This window comes from Apostichopus japonicus, chromosome 11 (assembly GCF_037975245.1).
Source record: "Apostichopus japonicus isolate 1M-3 chromosome 11, ASM3797524v1, whole genome shotgun sequence".
Lineage (NCBI taxonomy): Eukaryota > Metazoa > Echinodermata > Holothuroidea > Aspidochirotida > Stichopodidae > Apostichopus > Apostichopus japonicus.
The window spans coordinates 1,350,367-1,363,546 of NC_092571.1; the positions used below are offsets into that span (position 1 = coordinate 1,350,367).

Here is a 13,180-nt window from a genome sequence, read left to right on the forward strand (position 1 = left end):
TTTTAAGAATGTTTTCAGTCAAAATTTCATACCTATTTTCCGTTTCCCGTCATTGAAAAACGTGCCCGGATCATCTCTTTCTCTGCTCTGGCCAAGGACGTTCAGAACAAGAGGCCCATCTTCTGACTCGTCCTACAGTGGCGCAAAAAATAATAATTAATTAGTAAATATTAATTACAAATATGCAGCTTAGCCTACACGTGATTGGCTTCACCGTGTTCTGCGTTAGAAGTATAACTTTTAATTCGCGCTTCTTGTGCCTTTGGTAGAATAATGAATCAGTACCCATTCATTGACCCTGGGTCACTGGTGGACTGTGACTGTCCCCTGTCAGTTATCAAAATTTATAGCCTCAGATATATCAACAACAAAAAACATTGACAAGAGGTCATATTAATTCATCATACATCCACATAAATTTAAAATGGGTAAACCATTAACCCCACAAAATACCCCCCCCCACCTCCCACTCCTCCCTTTCCACACTTGTCCCCTATCCCTCTTTTCCATGTTTTTTTTTTCAGCTTTGAAAGGTTATAATGACAGCCAACAATCAATCCACCATATGTTACAACACACAGGCAGGACTCACGTAATACTACAGTACGTATATAGTGCATTACACTGCACATCTATAACTTTGTCATAACAATATCGGTATTAATTACGTGTACGTAGAATCTAGAATCTAAAAGCCAAACCCTTCCAATAAAATGTCAGTCTACAGGCTGCATGCCTTTCATATACGATGTCAGTAAAGTAATCTACTGATGTGTGACAACCGTACATGGTTCATAGATTTTTAATATCTTTTCTAGTACTGTTGCTATACTAACCTGTAGACCACAAAAAATGAAACTTAACTACTAGTACCGTCTAATAGTGCGGCTAATGGTCAATTTATCCACGTATTAACTCAGTTCCCTCCATTGAACATTCAGTGAAAGCATATCTGAGGTTTGCTAATATTAATGAAAACCAAGTCAATCCATTTGTTTGTGAAAGAAAATGCAAGCAAACTACAAAACTAGAAACATATTTTTTTTTTTTATTGTAGTATATATCATTTTTGCTTATTAAGCACACCATAAGTATTTCAGGACTTGCATGTTTAACTGAAACACAAAAGGGTCCAATTCAGTAGTTATACTATTAAATTAAGACATTGAGAGTACGGTGGATGTGCGGAGACAGGTACAGTAAGGAGTACAAGATAGAAGTAACTCCTATAAATACTCAGGGATATCACTGTGGGGGGGGGGGTGGAGGAGAGGAGGGGGATTTAGAAAATAATTGACACAATGTTATAATAATAATAATAATGGACACTTTGTATAGTGCCGGTATCCGCCCGAAGGTGCTCATGGCGCTTTGCAGAAACAACAGAAAAAAGGTTACATAAATGAAATTTGGAACAGGTAGTTTTTAGATTTATCTTGAAGGTTCCAAGGCTGTTGACAAGTCTTACTGATTGAGGTAAGTTATTCCACACTTTTGCGGCTGCACAGGAGAAGGATCTCTGGCCCCTCCGATTCCTTGAAACATGTTATGTAGTACACAAACTATAATGAATTATCAATATACCATAATAATTTGCAGTTTTTCCCCCCACAAATGTTGAACCATGGCTTACTTAAATGCAGTTACAGTGGCAACTTGAATCAAACATGGTAATACCCAGATGGTTTGACGGGGAAAGTGTTTAAGAGGTAAATTAGGTAAATTGCAATGAGTCTTAAGATCTTAGACTAACAAGAACTGTATGAAATGTATATTGATAACCGATCAATCAATATTACCTTATCAAATATATTGGTAACCGATCAATCAGTCATACCGTATCAGATATATTGATATTAATCAATATTCTAAAACTTACTGGGTTTGGATATTAACGAGTGATGAGCTTATATGTCTCCTCAAACCCTCAGCACTCTCGTTCTACCGCATCTAGAGTGAACTGGTAACATTTTAACACTGTGCACCGCCCTCTACGTCCTGACCCCTCCCTTCTCATGAGACCACCTGCCCTCCTAACGTGATTCCCGATCCGCTACTAGGGGTACACAAAACGAACACTCTAGACACTTTGGGTGGTAGAGTGAGAAGGGAGTTAACTGACTGGAGGGGTCGGTCACAGAGGGGGCACAGTGTTTATAGGTTACCAGTTCACTCTAGACACGGTAGAATAAGAGTGCTAAGGTGGTGAGGAGGCTGGTAAGCTAGGAGCGTAGGAAATCAATCAGTGTAAGTCAGACATTTCTAACTGTGTTTAATGTGTGTTGATTCCATACTGTACTGCACCATAGAGAGTATTCCATGGTTTTATTTGATCACAGACCTGTATGATAATTAACATATTATTTGACACTTCTCCATCTTTGTATTACCGTAGTTATTTAATTTTGTTTGTCAGATTTATCGGTGATGTAAATTTAAACTCTGAAAATCGAGTCATCATGCCGTCAACTAAATTGCTACAGAATGGGACGTGTATAATGACTGCAAATTTTACACACAAATTTTTAAGAAAAGCAAAGAAATAAATGGGATGTAATTTAGAATTATAAATGCAAAATATATCATAAATTGAATCAAAAATGAATCCAAAAAAGAGTTATACTCAAGGAGAGCATACCGTCCTGTACATTATAAACATGTCCTTGAGTCAAATTAGTACTACTGTACAAGTATTGTTAAAGAAGGTCATTAAACAAATTTTTGACAAAGCCACTTGAAAATTACAAGAGGCCTGGTGGATAACGCATGACTGATATGCCTACACATTTGCCTACTTGAATACTGCACAAACTGTAAGTGAATCACATCAAATATATAATGGCATGCCTATATGCAGGCACACATACACTTACTGTTTGTATATATATTGTGCAAGATTCACATACTTATACTGTATATGCCTACCAGTAAAATCAGTGCACACACTGTCATAAGTCCATGCGACCTCACTGAAGTACAGTACATGCACTACCAGCATAAAGTGTGTATTGATTCCCAGTGACGTTACTTGCATGCAACATAACTGAAAACCACAGTTTTGTGTTAGAGCAGATTCACAAAAATTTCTCTCTCTCTCTCTATATATATATATATATAGATAACTGTGAATTAAAATGCAACGCCTTTCAAGGCAACCTCGTTTTCGATATTTAGGCAGTGTTGAGGAGGGGGAGGTTGCTATCCATGGCAACAGCTTCAACATTTGAGAGGACAGGAAAAGTTGCTTCCCCATTCTTCTTCCCAAAAGTGGAAACACAATTAAAAGTGGAACAAATTCAGTTTCAGTACTACCAACAGCAAAATCAGGATGAAAGGGACACAAGACTGAAACTTGTTTACGGGGAAAGGAGATACAAAAGAAGATATAATGGTTAGGAACTGATAAGTACCTTCCTCTCCTCTCTCCCCTCCCCCCTCTCCCCCACACCCTCCACCAGGGTCCATGCTATATTCAAAGTGGAAGTCATTTTGTCAAGTGTATAGTTACAATATGCAGTCAAACCAAAATATTCTTAGTTTTTTACAATTTTTGCAAACTGTGTGAAAGTTTTTTCTTCCTTTGAAAACGTATTTTAATATATTCAATTTAGAAAAAGAGGCTGTTTATAACAAGGTCAGTTTATCAGTAATTCCAAGCTTGATTATATGGCTTCCGAAACATTCTCTCCAAACAGCTCTGTTTAACTTATATGCACAGGTGATACGAAGAAAACATGTCATTGAAACAACTTGCCCCTTTGTCTACAGGTTAAGAAATCACGAAAGGCAAATATTGAGCTAAGCCAATGCAGTCAAGGGTTTGCAGCAAACACGATCCATTCAAGAAATGTCAACAGAAAGTATATAAATCCAGCATAGGGTGCATGATGTCAACAAGTCAACTTTGATAGGAACGTTGATACTCTCATTTTACAGCTCACATTAACATAACAACCTATATAGATGTCTGAAGGAGAAATGTCTTGTGTGATACATGCTAACTTTAGGTAATTTACACATCATGGAAGAATTAGGATGATTTCAGGCATAATTTTCATGAAGGTTTGTCATAATTATCCACAGGACTTATCTACTGAAATGTGCGAGGGTGATTGCATACCTTGCCTAAATAAGTGCGAGAAGTGCAATTTGTTGCACACGTTAAAAAACAGAAAAAGAAAAGAGAAGAAATAAATATTTTTTTCTTATAGACCATCAAAAAAGATGGAACAAAAAGAAAGTCCTATATTACTATGTCCATTCATAAAACTCAACCATATACAAAATTCTATACTTGTACCCACAGATCACACAAGTGCTGTATTGCATTGTACATGGAAGGCAAGCAGCCTATATACTCAGACTGTAAAATTATGCCGCAAGAGGATTTCAGGGAATACAGTGTAGAGCAAAAACTTTGTGTAGAATTATTTTGCTTATATATATATATACTATTTTTAATGTTTATAATTTTGGTATATTTTTGATAAAATTACTGGAAATAAAATGTATGTGTATATAAACTTTTACACACTTTGACATAATTTGGGTATATTAGGGATTTCGTCTGGAAATTTTTGCATATATAGTACAGTATATTGTGTATGACAGATTAGGTTATTCTGTGCCTATCTAGCCTATATCCTAGGCTGTATACATTTGCACTTGCTGAGGCAAGCAATCCCATTATTGCAAGGAAAGGCCAAACTGAATACATAGACCTGTATAAGATTCTCACATAACTACTTCCCTACTTGCCATTTCCTCAACAATATTACTAAATAGTAGTAGTAGATTGCTCACATTTTCAGCCTGTGCAATTAATTTCAAGATCCTAATTAATGGTATGCCTTCTCAGTGTTGGATGCAGGGATTAAACCACAACTAACGAATACTAAAACAAGACTAGAATTGATTGAACCATTAATAGAGACCCCTAATTAGTAACTTGTTCTAATTAAATATACTTTAGCTATGAGTACATTTCTGATTAATTCAATCCTATCAAAACAATTTTAACCATGAAACTTTCATATTTTAAGCAAAGTTAGAAGTGAAGTAGTCAAGAGGGCAAAATCATTTCTGTTTTTCTTCTCCAAATTTGCTCAGTTGTCTTCTTTCTATAAAGAAAACCCTGCCTTCAGTACTGTCAAACTGTAGGATTCCATTGTGATGGAATTTGTGGCATATATGCATATTTATGCAAATGAATTTGCATATAATATGCTTACCTTTTAAACTAATGGTTTCATTAATATTTAGATAGCAATATTAACATTGCTGTATTATAAGCCTATGTAGTAGCTGACAATAACATTAGAATCCATGTTCATTTCAACTCCATATGCACAGTTTTTTTTTGTTTACAATATTTCCATAATCTGCATATTTATGAATATTTTACTTACATCCGCTTCATCTCCGAGCAATCGTAGAGACTCGGATCGGTACTCATCTTCGTCTTGTACGGATGGCATATTGCTTTCGCTTGATTATGCCAAATCTAGCTACATTAAAAAGTCAAATATGGTCACAACATCCAAGTAGGCTAGATTAAAACATCTCTTGTAGTCCAATATTAACAGCAACCACAAAAAAACACTGAATATATGGATATGTCATCCCGGCTATTACTTTACGTCCTTGGAATAATCGATTAAAGAATTACAACCCTAAGCAAACTCTTTCCTACGTGCTTGGAAATTCATGACTTACTTTGATACAATATGTTCAAACACTGGCACAATATAGAACATAATCCAAATGTATGAAATGTCCAAGTAAACACGAGCTAACAAACTCTTCTCAGTCCTGCAATGAAACGAATGCTCTTAATGGTCCACCAAGTCAATCAAGAAAGAGTGTTTCTTTCAACAACAACCTGTTCACTAATGAACATTCTAAGGGTACCTTTCAAACTTAAGTTTGATCTGTCTGTCTACTGTGCTTGCTACCACCAAAAGATTTCACAAACGGATCCAGTTTTATTCAGTTAAACAGGATCTTCCATAAACAAAAAAACAAAAAATAAAACATCAGAATAAAGTTGCTGGTGTCTGTTCTCCACTTTGTAGAAGTCCAAACAGATCCTAAACCGTCTTTTTTATTCTGTTTTTTTTTTTTTAGATGAAACACAAAATAGAAGAACTTTTTCCTAAAGAAAAACTGCATGAAATATATACAGTAATCACAGGCATCTGCAACGGTTGTGTAACTGGCGATAAAACAAACTTGAGATATAACTCATAGAATTCTACTACTGTAGATACTACCACGAAGGACACATCAGTTAGTAATAAACAGACAAGTTTTCTGTTGTACTTCTATTGGAGTTGCTGTGCAGGCTCTAATCAGTTGTATTAACAGTGGTTTTATCATTGTCAGAAATCTCTTTTTGAAATCACTGATGCAATACGGGGGATAAGGGTTTGTGGGCCGAGACATGACCTTAGCAACACACAGACAATAAAAAAAAAAAAACCAAAAAAAAGAAAAGAAAAGCCACAGATTATGATATTTAACAGACAATATACCAATAGCTCTATTCTTGTTTACTATAGCTAAACTGTATGTAAGTCAATCCAGGTACTGCATTCCATGCATTGCTGCGTCAGACCGCACGCATAATAACCTGCCCTATAAAGGAACAAATGTTTAAAAAAGTATCTTGACATTTTCTTTATCCTCTGCTCAATCTGCCCCCAAAAAATTCCATGTTAAGCTACTACATAATGAGGTTATAGTTTAAGCTAGATACACCCAGAAATCAGTTATAATCAACAAAAATTTTGAAATTTTGAAGTCCAAATTTTTCGTTTTAAATCATGGGAGAAGTGGAAGATTTAATTCCATTTGTAAAATGAAGGTCTGGTTTGATTTTAGCAGTACTTATGATAGCATTTTCCAGGACTTCTCTTCGTAAAATCAAGGTCTGCTTTGATTTTCCGCAGTACTTACAATAGCATTTTCCACTTTGTAAAATGAAGGTCTGATTTGATATTTGCAGTACTTATGATAGCATTTTCCATGACTTTCTGGTCGCTTTTTGGTCGCCTCCTTCTCACAATACACTAACATCTAGCTAATATCAAAATTCAATGGAGGCCAGACACATCCTTGATATGATTCACCTTCAAATTTGAGGAATTAAAAAAAAAATACATATCCAACACAACCATAATTAACTACTACAGAAGCTTTGAAAACCATCCTTACATTAGGTCGATCAAGTAATGAAGGCCAAATTTTGAAGGAAAAAACAAAACAATTGGCGGTTAAATTGCCACCTATTTATTAGTTTGAAAAAATTGGTAATATTCATCCACTGGTGTAATGATGACTGATTATCTGTACGTGCTATATGTTATTCACAAATGTGTGTGCATTTAACACAGTAATAGGACGCACGCTTGGGGAGGGATTTATTAAATTAATATTAAAAACAACTGGTAACATGATCATGTCTGTGAGCTTGATGTTGCCAGATATATGGAATGGGCAACAGATGGCATCCTGATATATACTAACTTAACTAACCTAACTCCTTTTGATAGTTTACAATTCTGTGAAAGTTACCACCCCCTTTAACCTTACCCCCTTTCCCCCCCCAATCTACTACTGATTTCTACATTTCAGTATGTGTTAGAACCATAGGCGTAGGAGGCAGGGGGCTGCAGCCCCCCCAACCAAAAATTTGTGTGAAAATTTGGGCAACTGCTGAGAATTTTTCGGGCACCTACTGAAAGAAAAATAATTTGCAATGTGTTTTACAATGGTTAAACTATTATCATTATTATTGTAACGGCTTCCCCAATAATTCTAACCAATATGGAAGGGCTATAACACGGAAAATGATTGTATGCTATTGGCATGCGATGTGATAACCGGTGCATGCCTATATGATATGCATTAGAAGAAATTTTGGTTATATTTTTCGGGCAAGTCGTTACAGCCCCCCTAACTCAAATTGGGCCCCTACGCCTATAGTTAGAAAGTCTCTCCCATGACAACTAAATCAACCAATGAGAATCAAAGTGCTCCATTTCATTTATAAATCACTATAAATATATTGTCAATTTTTATAGCTTTCATACCATGTTATAGTCTTGTCATGTTTCGATACCAACAAATTCATGACACTATGTGACCATGTTTGTAAGAAGGACAACAAAATTGATTTTGCTGCCAAACCCAGAATGCTCATTAACTATGTACAGTAAGAAAGAACTCTCTGCCAAAAACAAAAAAAACAAACATTATCTTATATGGTTGGATACGGTTGGTTTGAAACTTCAATAAATTTTTTCCCACATTGATTTCACAGAATTTTTTAGCCATAACTATATCAGCTACGTGATGAAGTTCTGTAGCCTACGCCTATAAAAAATAAACTGCGGTTAGAAAAACCGGTCCCAATTTACAGGATTTCATATCATCTCCTCTTCGGGATTTTATGTTTTTTTGCTGGTATGAATCTTCCACTTGATATGCATTTAATTGTATGGTTAAAGCTTATAGCCATACTGCTAGTATGCTAGTTGTACAGTAGGCCCTATAGTACGGTATATACTGTAGCCTACGTGCTGTACAGACTTTAGTGTAAAATATATATACTGATTAGCGGCCAATCTGATCATCAGGTTTAGGCCAGTACTATCGTAAATTACCGTCAGGGATGGTCAATGGAGCATTCCCAGCTGTGAGGTAAATACATCTGCTAGGCTACAGTGTTCTATATCCTGGATGGCAGCTAGTCCACAACATGGAATACCCGCATGGTTAAGGTGACCATACTTGCCTGACTGGAATCAGGGACATTTATTGCGTGACTGATATGGGGAGGCGTCTAAGGGGAGGGGGTGTCCCCCCCCCCTCCCCTTTGGAAAATTTTCAAGTGCCTAAGGTGCTTAGATGTAAAATGGTGATACTTAGAAACACTTTCTAAATCAATTTTATTTTCAAAAATGTAGCTTTTTCTTGGATGAAATTTACTTACTTTACGAAAGAGTGCTAGGATAGATCGATCTAGCATCTGCCACTTCACACTAGCCCACCTGAAATACTGGTTAGTTCTATCTGCGACTGCACACTTGACTAAATTTTGTTTTTACGATTATTTTAGATGGGATATTTTCGAAATTCCTGAACATTTTTGACGAATCGGGGACATTTTAGGGGACACTTGTTTATCAGGGACAGCACACTGTAATCGGGGACTGTCCCCGATAATCGGGGACGTCTGGTCACCTTACGCATGGTCCTAATATAGCTAGTGTTCATGTCCTTTACAACTTCTAAACCTGTACACTCATATCACAAGTTCAACATACACCAGGTCTATTGTCAACCATATATGGATCCCTGCATGCATGAACACCAAATGTATGGGACATTGTCATATAAATGCAAAAAGCCTCGAGTTCTTGACAACAATAAAATAACAATTATTTCATTAAGTCATCATGAACATGATGCAACATTCCAATAATAACAACATATTCGAATCTGTATCATGAATCTTAATAGATCCTATACCGTATGTTTATATATGGAACATAAGCTGGATCTATATGTACAAACATGTAAAGTGGGGTCTATATGTACAATATGCAGGATTTGACAGTCGGTGTAGATCTATGTAAATTTGGCCATGGTTCCATCATAGACCAACATTGGGGTGATGTACACACGCATGCAGACATGTGCACAGCTGGTATACACTGTAATAGCAGGAAGATCCAAGTATAGTCAGCTCATATATTCATATAGAGCAAGCAAATTAGTTTACTGTTCAAAGGTAACTGTGATCATCTTAGAAATAATGTGAGGTTCAAAACTTTGAGGAAATTTTTTTGGCATAGGAAAGACTACATACCTTAGACCGTTAAGCCTTGTTTCAACTCTTTAAGTTCTCAGAACAAGATTACCACATATTACTGCTTTTGCAAAGAGTACATGTATGCCTACATGTACATACAAAATGGCAACAGATGTTAATCGCATAATTTTTCAAATCTCACTTGTGCGCGACATTTGTTCGTTCAATGATGGCATGCATCCCAGGTAAAATTCAATGTACCAGACCAACACACACGATCAACAATTAATTGACTAGAGGGCTAGCTCAAGCATAAATTAGGTTAAATTTTGATTCAACAATTATTAAATGGTTCAATTGTAGTACAAAATGTGAACAACAGACTAATGGACAAAACCAATTGACTCTAGCACAAAAAGAAAGGAGAACAACCAAAATTAAATGTCTATGTGATATTATTACTCAACCCTGGCACAAAGATGTGTTATGTGATTTTACTACTCAACCCTCACACAAAGATGTGTATGTTATTTTATAACTCAACCCATATGTATGTGATTTTATTAATACTAAACCCTGACACAAAGATATGCATTTAATTTTACTACTAAACCCTAACACAAAGATGTGCATGTGATTTACTATTCAACCTTAACACAAAGATATGCATGTGATTTTACTATTCAACCCTAACACAAAGATGTGTAATGTGATTTTAATACTCAACCTCACACAAAGATCAGCATGTGATATTATTATTACTCAACCAATATGTATGTGATATTATTATAACTCAACCCTGACACAAAGTTGTGTATGTGATATTATTAATACTCAACTCTGACACAAAGATATGCATGTGATTTTAACCCATATGTATGTGATTTTATTAATACTCAACCCTCACACAAAGATATGCATGTGATATTATTAATACTCAACCCATATGTATGTGATATTATTATTACTCAACACTCACACGAAGATGTGCATGTGATTTTATTACTCAAACCTCACAAAAAGATATGCATGTGATTTTATTAATACTCAACCCTCACACAAAGATATGCATGTGATATTATTAATACTCAACCCATATGTATGTGATATTATTATTACTCAACACTCACACGAAGATGTGCATGTGATTTTATTACTCAAACCTCACAAAAAGATATGCATGTGATTTTATTAATACTCAACCCTCACACAAAGATATGCATGTGATATTATTAATACTCAACCCTGACAAAGTTGTGTACATACTAGACTGCATTCATTGCAGACTGCATGGTAACAAATATTAATAGTGTTCTTACTATAGCAAGCACTGTTACTTTAAGGAAGCTCACAGTGTAATAAGTGAGCAAAAAGAAATGAAAATTGTAGCAATAGTAACAAGTTTTTCATTCCACAAAAGCACTAGCCATTGAGGATATGTTACAACAGGCTTAGAATTTCACAATTGTTTAGCCACCTGCCAAGACAATGCCAATAAGAAGGGAAAAAATGGCGCTGTCTTATATATCAAATTCCCACCAGCATGTAATTAATACAATAAGCAATGCGTGGCTAAATTTGGAAGGAAAATGGCGAGTGGTTTTCCCCTACATGTAAATGGAACAATCCGCTGGCACTTATCCCGTACTGTAGATAGCCTAAATTTGGTAGTCCTAGCTGCTACAAGTTCTAGAGTCTTTGAACTCTTACCACCAATTCCCTGTTGGCAAAAGTCTGGGTCTCCTCAGTAGCTCCGTACTTTTCCATGGGTAGATTGAACCCGTTACTGACATCATTACTCCTTCTGGTAGCCATTGACAGCATTGGTCTTCATTACATCTGAAAAGAGTCAAAGGTAAACTGTTGTGCCTTCTTGCCCTTGCCTTCCCTCCATCTTCCCCTCCCATCCCCTCCCCTCCCACGTCACCCTCCCCTCACTCTGACTTTTCATTTGTATACTAAATTTCACATCATTTTGATCTAGCTGGGCAAGGGTCTACACACCTTGGGGTATGCCTCGCTTTTTCGGGTCGGGAAAATTTGTCGGTGGATTGCAGGGGATTTTGTGAACATTGAAAACTAAATCGAGCTGGAATCAAGCTTGCCAACAGAGATAGAATAGCATATTTTTTTCAACATCGAGTCCAAACTAGCCTTCATGCATTTTGATCATCAATTCAGACAGGTGAGGGGTCTGGTGGGTTGTGGCTCAGTCCTCATGAAAGATCCTCGGCAGTTGGCCTAAAAGTTTGCTGCTGATCTAGGACACCATACTCTTGCTTCAAGTATTCCTTTCATATTTCACCTTCAATTTGTTCCTAATTATATACTTAATTATAGATATTTATATACTTTTTAAAAAAAGTCACCCAGGAGAGAACCTGGGCACGAAAACCAAACTACCAAATGACTGATCCGCTCTCAACCCCAGTCCCCTTGCATCGGGACTGTGACTGTGTGATCATCGTCGGGTGTGCATCACCATTCCCCTCAAAAGGGAACAGATACTACACATGATCTTAGCCAAAAGGCAGAGAAGTGATCCTAATTATATGTATACGAATAATTTATCAGGTATCCCATAACAAAACGCTAAGGAAACATGATCCAATTACTAAAATAAAAAGGCAAATATGTGCATAGTAATTGTTTCTTATAAACAAAGCCATGTAGTGTTTCCAGTATTTTATAAACAAAACAAAATTAAAAGATAGGAAAACTGCAAAATTATGTAAGCGCTAAATTATTTCCCAAGTATTGCCAAGGTTTTGTCATCAGCACAATTCTTACAATTAATTAGGATGCTTTTGGCCACATATTAATATGGTAAGGAAATCCTGTTTATATTCATATCTCATTTGCATAACTTTGGTGTAAAATTAAATCTGCTAAGCTCTCAAACCTTACAACTGGTTTACATAAGCAATTATATTTCTCTCATAAATATTTTGATATTGCCTCTTGACACATGATTAAGGATGTAAATGTCTTAAGCTATGTAATTGTTTGTTTATTTCATTTACATACCCAGTATTACTAAAGCATATCGTGCAATAAACAAAGTCTGCATATATTACAATTTTTAATAACAGACCAACTATTATATATACTGTAGAACAGAATTGAATATTGTGTTAGCTCTGATCATGTATACAGTTTGTTTGCAATAACTTCACAACTCATTACTGTAATCTTGACAAAGTTTGTAATTAGTCTAAAATAAACTACTCGTTAATGTGATCCTGACATAGTTTGCTAGCATGCATTCCTTACTTACTCGCCACCAAGCCTGTGCGTACGTTATAGGCTCATGCCAGGTATATATATCATGACAACATTGATTGTGCAAACCCTCTCATGCAG

General features: G+C 36.0%; 1 protein-coding gene and 1 pseudogene across 4 annotated transcripts in view; both read right to left on the minus strand.

The window, feature by feature from the left end:
• The window catches only part of LOC139975717 (anoctamin-7-like), a 36,411-nt gene that overhangs the window by 20,852 nt on the left and 2,379 nt on the right, over positions 1-13,180 (minus strand). For 2 of the 4 annotated variants that reach the window (XM_071983819.1, XM_071983820.1), the window contains exons 2-3: positions 11,528-11,656; positions 33-132 (exon numbers count right to left, since the gene is read on the minus strand). In XM_071983819.1, the coding sequence (XP_071839920.1) occupies positions 33-132; positions 11,528-11,641 (214 nt within the window). In that variant the 5' untranslated portion in view covers positions 11,642-11,656. Of the gene's footprint in view, positions 1-32; positions 133-5,408; positions 6,302-11,527; positions 11,657-13,180 lie in introns of those variants that run through there. The other 2 variants (XM_071983821.1, XM_071983823.1) reach the window with 2 other exon arrangements.
• Positions 12,284-12,360, minus strand: LOC139976565 (U2 spliceosomal RNA; annotated as a pseudogene).